General features: G+C 33.0%; 3 protein-coding genes and 1 long non-coding RNA gene across 7 annotated transcripts; 2 read left to right on the forward strand and 2 right to left on the reverse strand.

The window, feature by feature from the left end:
• The first annotated feature begins 3,169 nt into the window (after positions 1–3,169).
• On the forward strand, positions 3,170–5,400 carry LOC104749806 (cytochrome P450 71A12). The gene is made up of 4 exons (XM_010471501.2): positions 3,170–3,686; positions 3,852–4,343; positions 4,442–4,726; positions 4,930–5,400. The coding sequence occupies exons 1-4, from the start codon at positions 3,282–3,284 to the stop codon at positions 5,257–5,259; spliced, it is 1,512 nt and encodes a 503-aa protein (XP_010469803.2). The 5' UTR covers positions 3,170–3,281; the 3' UTR covers positions 5,260–5,400.
• Positions 5,401–5,914: 514 nt separating this feature from the next.
• Positions 5,915–8,854, reverse strand: LOC104749807 (protein CYTOSOLIC ABA RECEPTOR KINASE 8). 4 transcript variants are annotated; one of them, XM_087492073.1, is made up of 9 exons: positions 8,515–8,599; positions 8,193–8,321; positions 7,920–8,045; positions 7,461–7,714; positions 7,238–7,364; positions 6,883–7,156; positions 6,658–6,790; positions 6,478–6,564; positions 5,915–6,330 (listed from the first exon to the last, which is right to left on the reverse strand). In XM_087492073.1, exons 3-9 carry the CDS (start codon positions 8,011–8,013, stop codon positions 6,205–6,207), a joined length of 1,095 nt encoding a protein of 364 aa, XP_087348199.1. In that variant the 5' UTR covers positions 8,014–8,045; positions 8,193–8,321; positions 8,515–8,599; the 3' UTR covers positions 5,915–6,204. The 4 variants fall into 4 exon arrangements, with proteins under 4 accessions (XP_087348199.1, XP_010469804.1, XP_010469806.1 ...); XM_010471502.3 differs by lacking the exons at positions 8,193–8,321; positions 8,515–8,599 and adding an exon at positions 8,682–8,854; XM_010471504.3 differs by lacking the exon at positions 8,193–8,321 and having other exon boundaries at positions 8,515–8,604.
• On the forward strand, positions 8,452–9,029 carry LOC147925113 (uncharacterized). The gene is made up of 2 exons (XR_015584851.1): positions 8,452–8,657; positions 8,757–9,029. It is a non-coding gene; the product is annotated as an uncharacterized LOC147925113 (long non-coding RNA).
• A 482-nt stretch (positions 9,030–9,511) lies between these two features.
• Positions 9,512–11,461, reverse strand: LOC104753378 (protein CYTOSOLIC ABA RECEPTOR KINASE 8-like). The gene is made up of 7 exons (XM_087490845.1): positions 11,310–11,461; positions 10,813–11,042; positions 10,602–10,728; positions 10,231–10,504; positions 9,995–10,127; positions 9,833–9,918; positions 9,512–9,683 (listed from the first exon to the last, which is right to left on the reverse strand). The coding sequence occupies exons 2-7, from the start codon at positions 10,879–10,881 to the stop codon at positions 9,680–9,682; spliced, it is 693 nt and encodes a 230-aa protein (XP_087346971.1). The 5' UTR covers positions 10,882–11,042; positions 11,310–11,461; the 3' UTR covers positions 9,512–9,679.
• Between the last annotated feature and the right edge of the window lie 348 nt (positions 11,462–11,809).

Here is an 11,809-nt window from a genome sequence, read left to right on the forward strand (position 1 = left end):
GGTGTGGTTCGACACCATTGTGGTGTCAGTCGACACCAACACCTGCAGATGGACTGTGCCGACTGGTTCAAGATAGCTATTTCGGAGAAACCTTTGGAAGATGAAACAAAGTCCGATTCGGCTGAAATTTGGTGGGGAGCTTCGTGGTGATATAGGATTTTAAAAGAAATATACAACAATCAAACAACAATATTTATAACCTCCAATTTTCTTACTTATAAGAAAAAAAACATTAAAACATAAACATATTTCTTAAAATCAAAATATTTAAACCTAATAAATAGAAGATTATTATATAATAGATGATTAATTTTTGTCATGTCGTTTAAATATTATTTCATATGGATTTAAAAATTCTCATTAATTTAAAAATTAAACATGAGTTTTGACATAATATTGTTTTCTATCTTTCACTTCAAATCCATTTAAAATCCAACAATCAATTATTAAACAAAAACACAAGATGTTAAGTAATATTTTAGTAAATGAATAATATATATTTTGATAAGACTTTCTAAAATCAGAGATTTAATAACATATGATTATTCTAGTAATGAATTTATATATTTTAAGAACATATATACTCTTCTAAATTTATATAATCATATTCCACGTTTATGTTGTTAGGCAAATATATATTATTTCATATATACATTTTCCTAAACACATTAGGGCACACAAATATTATTTTGGCTAGTTACTAGAAATATAGCCAGCATCTAGGAAGGTTGTTTCCTAGTATTTACAAACCAAAAAAAAACTAGAATTTAGTCATTTTATATATTAAAAAATGATATTTTTTGAAAATGGACATTATACTGAAATATATTTTTGAAAAGTGACATAGAAAAAGTGGTATTTTTAAAAATTCTTTTATTTATTTTGTAGAAAACTTGAGAGAGTAACACATCAAAACATATAAGAAAACACTTCTCAAATAAATACATAACATATATGATGTGTTTATACTTTATAATGACAGAAATATTCTATATCTTTTCTTTTTTGTAATTAACGAATATCCACATCATATACTGAAATAGTCTAAAACCTTTTCTATTGAACCTGAAGTCAGTAGTCTTGCTCTTGCAAAGGTAATTGCTGCACATGCAGTGATGCACACATGATTTAATGAATAGTCAATAGTCTTGCTCTTGCAAAGGTAATAGTCTTGCTCTTGCAAAGGTACATTCGTTGCATGTGAACCAAAATGACGGCAAAATTGACAGCATTATTGGTTGGTATAAATAGCAAAGTCACGGAAGAAAAAATAATAATAGAGAAGTCGCGGACGAAAAAAATTTATGTATAACAAATACTCAGTTTTCAAATATTATATGAAATAATATAACAAATAAGTACGAATATTAACTTGTATTGTCAAAAAAAATTACCTTTATAAAATAACGGAAATATAATTACAACATTAAAAAAATCTGAAATAAGATATACTGTATATTTTAGAACAAAACCGTCTAAGTTCATCGATACTAGTTTTGAAAACCGTCTAAGTTCATCGATATAGTCTTTTATACACCCTTAATTATTTTCTGAGTATTTCTTTCAAGCAAACTCATTTTGATTTGACAATCCATCCTTTATTTGACTGAGAACCGAATTAAAAATAAAACTTATATGACCATTTGCCATTTCTGATTTTCTTACTTTATTGACTCAAAACCGAATTAAATAATTTAAAAAGGTGAAAATCGTCGAAATTATACCTTTTGCAGGATATTTTGACACAAAATTATTGTGACATCTCATATAGCCCTGGTATTTTGACACAAAACCAAACTGAAATAACCGAATTGAACCGATATTTTTGGTGTTCGGTTCGGTTTCGGTTATGGCGGCTGAACTGATCGGCACAATTTTTTTTCAAAAAAACTAAAATATTTTGGTTATTTCGGTTCGGTTTTCGGTTAATCAAATTATTTTTTTAATTTTTTAGAAAAAGTCTAACAAAACCGAAATTTATATCTAAAATAACTGAATCACCCAGAAAAATCAAACCCAAAAAAACCGAAATATTTGAAATAAAACTTAAAAAACCGAGATTATTTCTAAATAGCCGAAAAAACCGATTTTTCATGTTTTTAATCAAATTTTGGTTAATTTCGGTTTTGAAAATTTAAAACCAAATTAACCGAGAAACCGAAATAACCGAACTGAAATATATCTCGGTTCAATTCGATAAAATTTTCAAAACTCAAAAAACTAATAAACCGAATTAACCGAATCGAATTCACCGAAATAACCGAAGTCCGAGCACTACTCTCATATATCAAATTATATCAAAGTTAGAATTATTGAGACGAGAGAGATTAGAAATTTACAAGAAAGTAGGAAAAATATATCTATCAATATGTCACCATCCGATTTTTTAACATCCCGAGTCAAAATCCTTATCTGACCATCGTATATGTTTGACTTTATTTATGATATTTTGGTTATTTCCGATTTAAAATAATATTATAAATTAAAAGCCATGAGTTATACGTAACTTTGGATTTTTCTCAAAATGTTAAACACAACTATAATATAATATATATTATTAACTGCATCGATGAATTAACTTGTAAATTGATTTTAATGATACGTTGATAATAAAATTTATAAATAAATAAATTCATTAGTCTCACGATTTATGTTGTATTCTATCATGATCAAGTTTATAAAACTAGCTTCATTATATATATATATATATATATATATATTCTATGTAAGCAAAACTATAATCCAATCCAATATTATTACATTATAATTTGTAACTAAAAGATTTTAATGATATACACAAATTGTTATTCTCAATTTTTATAATTTGTATTATATATCTATCTGCAGTTATTAGATTTTTATTTGAATACTAGTTGTAAGAAAAACTACTTGTAATTCCAAAAACTAAATTTTAGTCTTTTTTCTTTTCTTTTCTATATAAACAGAAATGTGAAAAATAAAAAATAAAAAAAAAAAGATATAACTAAAAATGATGCTCATCATCATAATGGAACTGTTTTAATAAACAAAAAGTTTTAATTGTGTTCTTGCAAATAAAAATAATACGACCGAATTGCAAAGACAAGTTGTCAAAAAAGACAAAGAGGTATAGACTTCCACCATTTATAAACTAATATTATTACGGGACGCAAGTATCAAATCAGAATAATTATATGTCAACTAAAATAATGGTTCATACTTGTCAACAAAAGACGATGAGTTCCTCCTATAAATAACAAGGAGCGGATGAGTTGGAAATCACCGATCCAACACTTTCCTACATGAGTAATATTCAAGAAATGGAAATGATACTGATGATCTCTTTGTGCTTAACGACCCTCTTAACCCTTCTCTTGCTTAGAAAATTCCTCAAACGAACCGCCACCAAAGTGAACCGACCACCATCTCCATGGCGACTACCGTTGATTGGTAACCTCCACCAGCTCAGCCTCCACCCTCACCGTGCCCTCAAATCCCTCAGCCTCCGGTATGGACCACTCATGCTCCTTCATTTTGGTCGTGCCCCCATACTCGTAGTCTCCTCCAGCGAAGCAGCCCATGAGATATTGAAAACACACGATCTTAAGTTTGCCAACCGACCTAAGTCAAAAGCCGTTCATGGGCTTTTTAACGGTGGTCGTGATGTGGTGTTTGGTCCCTATGGAGAATATTGGAGACAGATGAAGGTACTTCAATACTACTACTTTTAAATCCTCTTTATATTTTTTTAATCTATAAGTTGCACCAACTCATGTACTAACAAATTTTAGTATATAATATTTATATTTTTAAAATGTATATTTTTAAAATCAACTAATGATGGTTAATTTTGAATCTTGTTTTGGATAAAGAGTGTATGCATTCTGAATCTGCTCACCAACAAAATGGTTGCGTCCTTTGAGACGGTACGAGAAGAGGAGTTAAAGGAGATGTTGAAGAAGTTGGAGAAAGCAAGTGCGTCTTCTTCATCAGAAAATCTGAGTGAAATATTTATTGCTATAACAAGCGATGTTACAAGTAGAGTAGCCTTGGGAAGGAAACATAGCGCGGACGAAACTGCAAGGGCTCTCAAAAAGCGAGTGAGGCAGATCATGGAGCTTTTAGGCGAGTTCCCGATCGGGGACTATATCCCGGAATTGGCATGGATAGATAGGATCAACGGTTTCAATAATAGAATCAAGGAAGTGAGTCAAGGTTTTAGCGATCTTATGGACAAAGTGATACAAGAACATGTAGAGGCAGGTAATCATAAAGAGGATTTCGTCGATATACTTCTATCAATCGAAAGCGAGAAGAGTATTGGATTAAAAGCTCAAAGAGACGACATAAAATTTATGATCTTGGTAGGTCATTTAATATAATCCACTTCATTAACAACTATAGCGTCACATTTTTATATATTTTGGGTATTGACAAGTAACGTTTCATTACATTATATCAGGATATGTTTATTGGAGGGACGTCAACAAGTTCAACTCTACTAGAATGGATAATGACGGAGCTGATCAGAAATCCAGACTGTATGAAGAAACTCCAAGACGAGATTCGGTCAACCATGACGCCAAACACTACATACGTAAAAGAAAAAGAAGTTGCGCATATGAAATACCTAAACGCCGTGGTTAAAGAGGTGCTCAGGGTGCATCCTCCTCTTCCTCTTATACTTCCCAGACTATTAAGTGAAGATGTCAAAGTAAAGGGATATGACATTGCCGCAGGGACAGAGGTACACTAGTTAATTTCTACAAAATCAACTTCTTGTTTGAAAAATAAATATTTATATAGTTTTTATCATGCATGGTTATCATTTGCAAAAGAAAATATGGTTATCAACTTGTGCACACATAACTTTATATATAATACGTCTCAACTCTCAAGTCATGGTTATAATTAAACTGAAAAAAGAAAAAAATCATGTTTGGCGTCTAGGTGATCATCAATGCTTGGGCAATCCAAAGAGACACTGCGGTATGGGGACCAGATGCAGAAGAGTTTAAACCAGAGAGACACTTAAACTCAGATTTGGATTATCATGGAAAAGATTTGAACTTCATTCCATTCGGATCAGGGAGAAGGATATGTCCAGGAATAGGACTTGCTTTGGGTTTGGTAGAAGTGACAGTGGCCAACCTTGTAGGCCGCTTTGACTGGAAGGTTGAGGCTGGTCCAAATGGGGATCAACCTGATCTAGCTGAATCCCATGGTCTTGATATTTGCCGCAAGTTCCCTCTCATTGCGTTTCCATCCTCTGTTATTTAATATGCCTTCTCTTTTGCCTTGTGCAATTGATTAATATTTTTGAAGAGTTTGTAAGAAATAAATAACTCTTTCCTTTTGGGAACCAAAAATATATATATTCTACAATTAATAAACATGTGTTTTTTTACGTGTCTCAACAAAGAGATATTATCTGTGTATTTTTAGAAACAAAGTTCTTTTAGTTGAACAAAAAAATATATCAAATTCCAAATAGATACGTAGGCAAATATATGATGTAGTCTTAAGCGTTGGGAGTAGTTTTGAGAGGACACAATCAAAAATGTTAAGTCGATTCCAAGGTCCTAAAAGTACATTACCAAACTCCTTAAGAATATATTTTTCTTTTAGTTGACCTGAGAATACCTTTTGAAAGGTACTTTTTTTTTGTCCCTTTACTCAGTCAACAGAGAACCTAGCAAGATTTTTTTTGTCCCTTGACTCAGTCAACAGAGAACCTAGCAAGATTTTTTTTGTTTTTGTCCTAGATCACGTTGTCACCGCTAGATCATTGATCCATATAAACTTAACCCAGCACCGAAAAAAAAAAGACTTGTTATGCACAACTTGAATATTATGCACAACTTGTTAGGCACTCTGTTGACTGTAAATTGACCAAAACTCAAATGGCTGTACTTATCTAGAAAGGAACAAGAAAGAACACAAATTGCAATACATCTTTTGTTCTCCACGCCAATCAAGCAAAGCCTGTTTCCAATACAGCACATAAGCAAAATGTAAAATAAGAATACACTCTTGTTTCAAACCAAAATGCCGACTAATAACTTCATCCCCTCAAAAAAAAAAAAAAAAAAAAACATAGTTATGATCTTATTATACTTTTCTGTTCTTTCCCAAATCAGAGTAAAATTCTCACTTTGTATGAACAAAGAATCTAACTCTGTTACACGAAGAAGACACCGGAGGGTATTTAAAAGGCGCATATACTCAGGATTCAGGTACTGGGACTGGTGCTGGAGGTTTGAGAAGTGGCTGCAGAGCTTTTACAACTATACTCATATTTGGTCTAAACTCAGATTCGTATTGCACACACAATGCTGCCACCGCTGCTAGCTGCGTTCCCACATTACACATTAAAAACATTCAGATGATGTTTGTGATTTAGAAAAAAAAAACAAAGACATGTAACGTGTCTATGCAACGTAAATTATTATCTCAATCTTCAAATATTTAGATACTCGAGGGATGAAGTTAGTGTACCTTAGCAACTGATTTAGGAGGATATTCTCCTTTTAGCTTTGGATCGACACACTGCTTCACTTTATCTTCACTGAGTCTCGGTGTAGCCTGAATAATAAACAGCAAACTTCAACTCGTAAGACAGAAGAATAGAAACAGAGAAGGATACAGATTTGGACAGAGCACATATAATAAGCATACCCAGGTTACAAGACTTTGTTGGCCACGTGGCATTGTATGATCTACAGGTTTCCTCCCTGTCAAAAGCTCTAAAAGTACAACCCCAAAACTATACACATCACTCTTTTGTGTCAACTGTCCAGTCATAGCATATCTACAAACGGGAAGACACATTTTTAGCTGCCTAGCTCGTTCATGCTTTCATCTGGATACCAAAAAAAACTTTAAGGTTTTAAGGAAGCTTACTCTGGAGCATGATAACCAAAGGTGCCCAAGACTCTCGTAGAGTGAAGACGAGCAGCGTTATCAGGAGCTTGATTGGAGAGGTTAAAATCAGCAACCTTTGCTTGATAGTCTTCAAAAAGAAGCACATTGCTAGATCTTATGTCTCTATGTATTACAGGAGGCTGAACCTTCTCATGAAGGTATTCTAAACCCCTAGCTGCCTCAACAGCTATCTTCACCCTCGTTAACCAGTCAAGAGTTGGACCTGGCTGTGCACCTTGAACTCCCTTCCTACCTGTAATAAATAACACATTACATCTATTCTGTTTTCTATATATTTCCAAGCAAGAAGGATGGTCGAGGAAGTTCAACATACCATGTAGAATGTCATGCAGTGATCCCATGGTTGCAAACTCATAAGCAAGAACACGGAGGTTTTCATCAACACAATAACCGACCAGTTGAATGAGATTCTCATGCTTCAGTCTTGAAACCATGGAAACCTAAAGAGAAGGAAGCAAGAAAATGTAAAAACCATTTTCTTGAAGACCAAAGGAGGGAATGGAAGGGAAGCAAAATTGGAGCAAAGAATTTATGACCTGACTCAAGAACTCAGCGTTAGTTTCAGCTTCAGCGGCAACATCGAGTTTCTTCAAAGCAACTGCTTTCCCATCATTCAGAGTTGCATAGTATACCCTTCCATAAGATCCCTCACCAATCAATGACTTTGATCCAAAATTGTCTGTCTTTTCTTTAACCTCATCCACAGACAAAGGAGGAACTTCAATGGGAAGAGCTTCCTTCTGAGTCTCAGGGTTTGCAACAGCTTGCGGTTTTTGATTCTTCTGATTTGCTACATATATAAAAAGAATTACATCAAATATTTCAAGTTCACTCCTAATAAACAGTCAACTCCTATTCATAAAGAAAAACCACAAAGTTGAAACCTCTGTTTAGTAAGTAAGGAAATAGACTACCAGATCCACTCTCAGCAGTCAGAACCATAAAAAGACAAGAAACTTCAGTTTAGTTTGAGTGAATTCATGTCTGCAACATACCGTCAGATTGCTGCCATGGAGTTTTCAGATGTACCTCCTCATTAGCTAAATCTGATTCTCCATTTTTATCCCCACAACAGATCCACCTCCTCATCCTTTTGCTAGATCCTCACAGCTTTTTAGTTCCTGAAACCAATCAAAGCAAATGAATATGCATAATGCATAAAAGAAACTATCTATCTTCTATAAGCTCGTGTGACACTGTAGATTCCCAACTCCAAATCTAGACCAATCCAAGAGTAGGTAAAACAGAGTTTAAAGAATTGCAGCTACCCTATGCAATATTCCATTCTCAAGCTATTATTGCTTTCACAGCTCACTATAAATGTCCCCTAGCAATGATTTATGAGTTGGTAAACTCTCGAAATACAATTCTCAATCAACAACTCCACAATTCCATTACTGCAAGATTACAAAAAAATCAGAAAGGGACAAACTTGTGCCCACAGATAAGGTCGGCGCAATAGTCAACTACTACCGAAACTGAAAAAAATAAAAAATAAAAAAGATTCAAAATTTCAAATCAGAATTTGAGAAAAAGTACTCGAATTCAATATCTTTTATTTGGTTTGGGTTTTGTAAAAAAAAATCATACACTGAGAATCGCGTTGGAAAAGGAAGATCGTCAAAAACAAGGATACAGGAATCGAAATCGAAATCAAGAAGTAAAGAAAGCAAAGAGATGGGTCAAAAGTGGGAACGAATCAAAGAAGAAGGCCCTAAATAAAATAAAAAAAGGTAAGAAATCGAGAGAATTGATACCAGTAAAAAAAAATCTAGGCTTTCCAAAAAAATACTTCAGCTTTTTTTTTTACTTGTCTGGATCTTTCTCTCTAGGGTTCGTTGCTTATGATGAGAGTATGTGAGTGGGAGAAAGAAGAGGGCTTTGCTTGATGATGAAGACGGAGAGAGAGAGAGAGAGAGAAAGAGCAGACAGATGGGCAAAACGCGGGGAAGAGATTATAAAACTACCAAAAGTGAAACCTTTTTTTCTCCTTATAATTGAACTTCAATCACTTGCATATTGAAACTTTTTTTTTTTGGTGGAATGCAATATTGAAAATTTTAAATCTATATATATATATATATATGTAACCTAATTTTTGATGATGATGCATAGCTCAAAAATCATTGTTAAAATTTAAATAAATTATATAAAAATATATTTTATGGTAGAATATTGGTAAAATGGACAGACAAAGAATAAATCATCAACTAATTTGGAAGACAATGATGTTATTTCTTAATTTAGTTAGTTTAACTATCAACTAATGACATATTATGTAATATAGTATATTATATTCCTAATTGCATATATCAAAAAGATCATCATAGATTTGATCTTATACACTACTCTTTTTTTTTTTTCTCCCAAATTAGAGTATATCTCACTCTATATAAACAAAGAATCCAACACTGTTAGGGCATCTCCATTGGTTATAGTAGCCATTTGGATGTCAAAAGAATTAATAATAATACTTTTAATTTAATTTAAGTATTTAATTATTTTTTAGTTTGCTCAGCCAACCAATATGATGACAACTGTACAGGTTGTGTCTTAATTGTTTTGGGCTGAGATTTGATTTCTCCACCTTTTTTTTTTTTATTTTTTTTTATTCTTCTACCCACTATCAGATATGTCAAATCTAAATGCTGTTATGGTACTCGAGGTTTAAGAAGGGGCTGCAAAGCTTTTACAACTGTACTCATCGTTGGTCTACACTCATATTCGTATTGCACACACAATGCTGCCACTGTTGCTAGCTGCGTTGATCACATTACAGATTCATACATTTCAGATCATCTTTTCCGATTAACAAAGTCCAAAAACATGTAGTTTTATAATTAAGTTATATTATCTCAATGTTCAAATAATTAAAGATACTCGTGAGATGTAACATATAGAGTTTAACTTAGCTACTGATTTACGAGGATATTCTCCTTTTAGCTTTGGATCAACACACTGCATCATTTCATCTTGGCTGAGTCTCGGTGTTGCCTAAATAAATAAACGTTAAAAACAAAGCAAGATACATACAGTATTTGGACAAGGCACAGATAAAAAAAACACATACCCAAGTTACAAGACTTTGTTGGCCTCGTGGCATTGTACGATCTACAGGTTTCCTCCCTGTCAAAATCTCTAGAAGAACAACCCCAAAGCTATACACATCACTCTTCTGTGTCAATTGTCCAGTCATAGCATATCTACAAATGGGATGACATATTTTAGCTGCCTAGCTCCTTCATACTATATATCATCTTGATACAACAACAAAAAAAAAGGTTTATGGAACTATAGAAGATTTACTCTGGAGCGTGATAACCAAAGGTGCCCAAGATTCTTGTAGATTGAAGACGAGCAGCATTATCAGGATCTTGATTTGAGAGATTAAAATCAGCAATTTTTGCTTGATAGTTTTCAAATAGAAGAACATTGCTAGATCTTATGTCTCGATGTATTACTGGAGGCTGAACCTTCTCATGAAGGTAAGCTAAACCCCTAGCTGCCTCAACCGCTATCTTCACCCTCGTTATCCAGTCTAGTGTTGGACCTGGCTGTGCACCTTGGACTCCCTTCCTGCCTGTAATATTAGCACATTACACAACCATGGAGATATATCAATTCTAACAAAATAAAGTTTTATTAGGGAAGTCATTATATAATTATATTCTATATACCATGCAAAATGTCGTGTAGTGATCCCATTACTGCAAACTCATAAGCAAGGACACGAAGGTTTCCACCAAGACAATAACCAACCAGTTTAATGAAATTCTCATGCTTCAGTCTTGAAACCATGGAAACCTAAGAAAAAAAGGATATATGTAAAGACATGCATGTTTCTTGAATGACAAAGGAGGGAAGAAGGGTTGAAGCAAAAATTATAACCTGACTCAAGAACTTGGCGTTTGTCTCAGCTTCCGGCTCAACATCGAGTTTCTTTAAAGCAACTGACATGCCATCATTTAAAGTTGCATAATATACCCTTCCATAAGATCCCTCACCAATAAGTGATTTTGATCCAAAATTATCAGTTTTTTCTTTAACCTCATTTATTGACAAGAGAGGAACTTGAATGGGAAGAGGCTCCCTTTGTGACTCCTCAGGCTTCGCAATAGCTAATTATGGTCATGTAAAAAACAAAACGTTTTCTTATTAGAAACATACAAAAAAATCATTCAAGTTCCCTCTTTCAAAACAGTCTCTACTCCTAATCCGATCCTTAAGTCCGCTTATTATGATACAAATCAAATAATACAAAGCCTGAAAGCTTAAGCCTATATTAAGTACTACACAAACAATACAACCCAAAATAGATCATCAAAATAACCATACATTGACAGGAACTGTCCAGTAAGTTAGGTGATTTCTTGTCTACAACATACCATGGTTTGGACTTTTCAGATGTAACCCAGCATTGACGAATCCGAGACTTCTGGTTTAGGTGCACAACAAATCCACTTCCGCATCCTTCTTCTATTATCGTGAAAACTATAGATTTCTTATGGCAAATCTCAACAGTTGAAATTAATCTTTCAGCTTTTACAAGGATTTATTTCATCATATTAATAGATTACAATATTATCATATTTTAAGTATAATGTCTTTATTGATTAATGCCATTCATATATTGAACTAGCTATAACCATTTTTATACCAATTTAGAAGAAAATTTTATCTACTTTAAAATAATTAGAAAAATCAGATCTGAAATTTTTTTTTAATAACAATCAATAAAAAAGACAGATTTGATTCCACCGTGTGCAAGGATTTATTTCATCATATTAATAGATTACAAATATTATCATATTTTAAAGTATACTTATCCATCTTAAATTTATCTAAAGTATAATGTCTTTATTGATTAATGAACCAACTGTAGCCA

This window comes from Camelina sativa, chromosome 16, assembly GCF_030686135.1.
Source record: "Camelina sativa cultivar CO46 ecotype springtype chromosome 16, ASM3068613v1".
Lineage (NCBI taxonomy): Eukaryota > Viridiplantae > Streptophyta > Magnoliopsida > Brassicales > Brassicaceae > Camelina > Camelina sativa.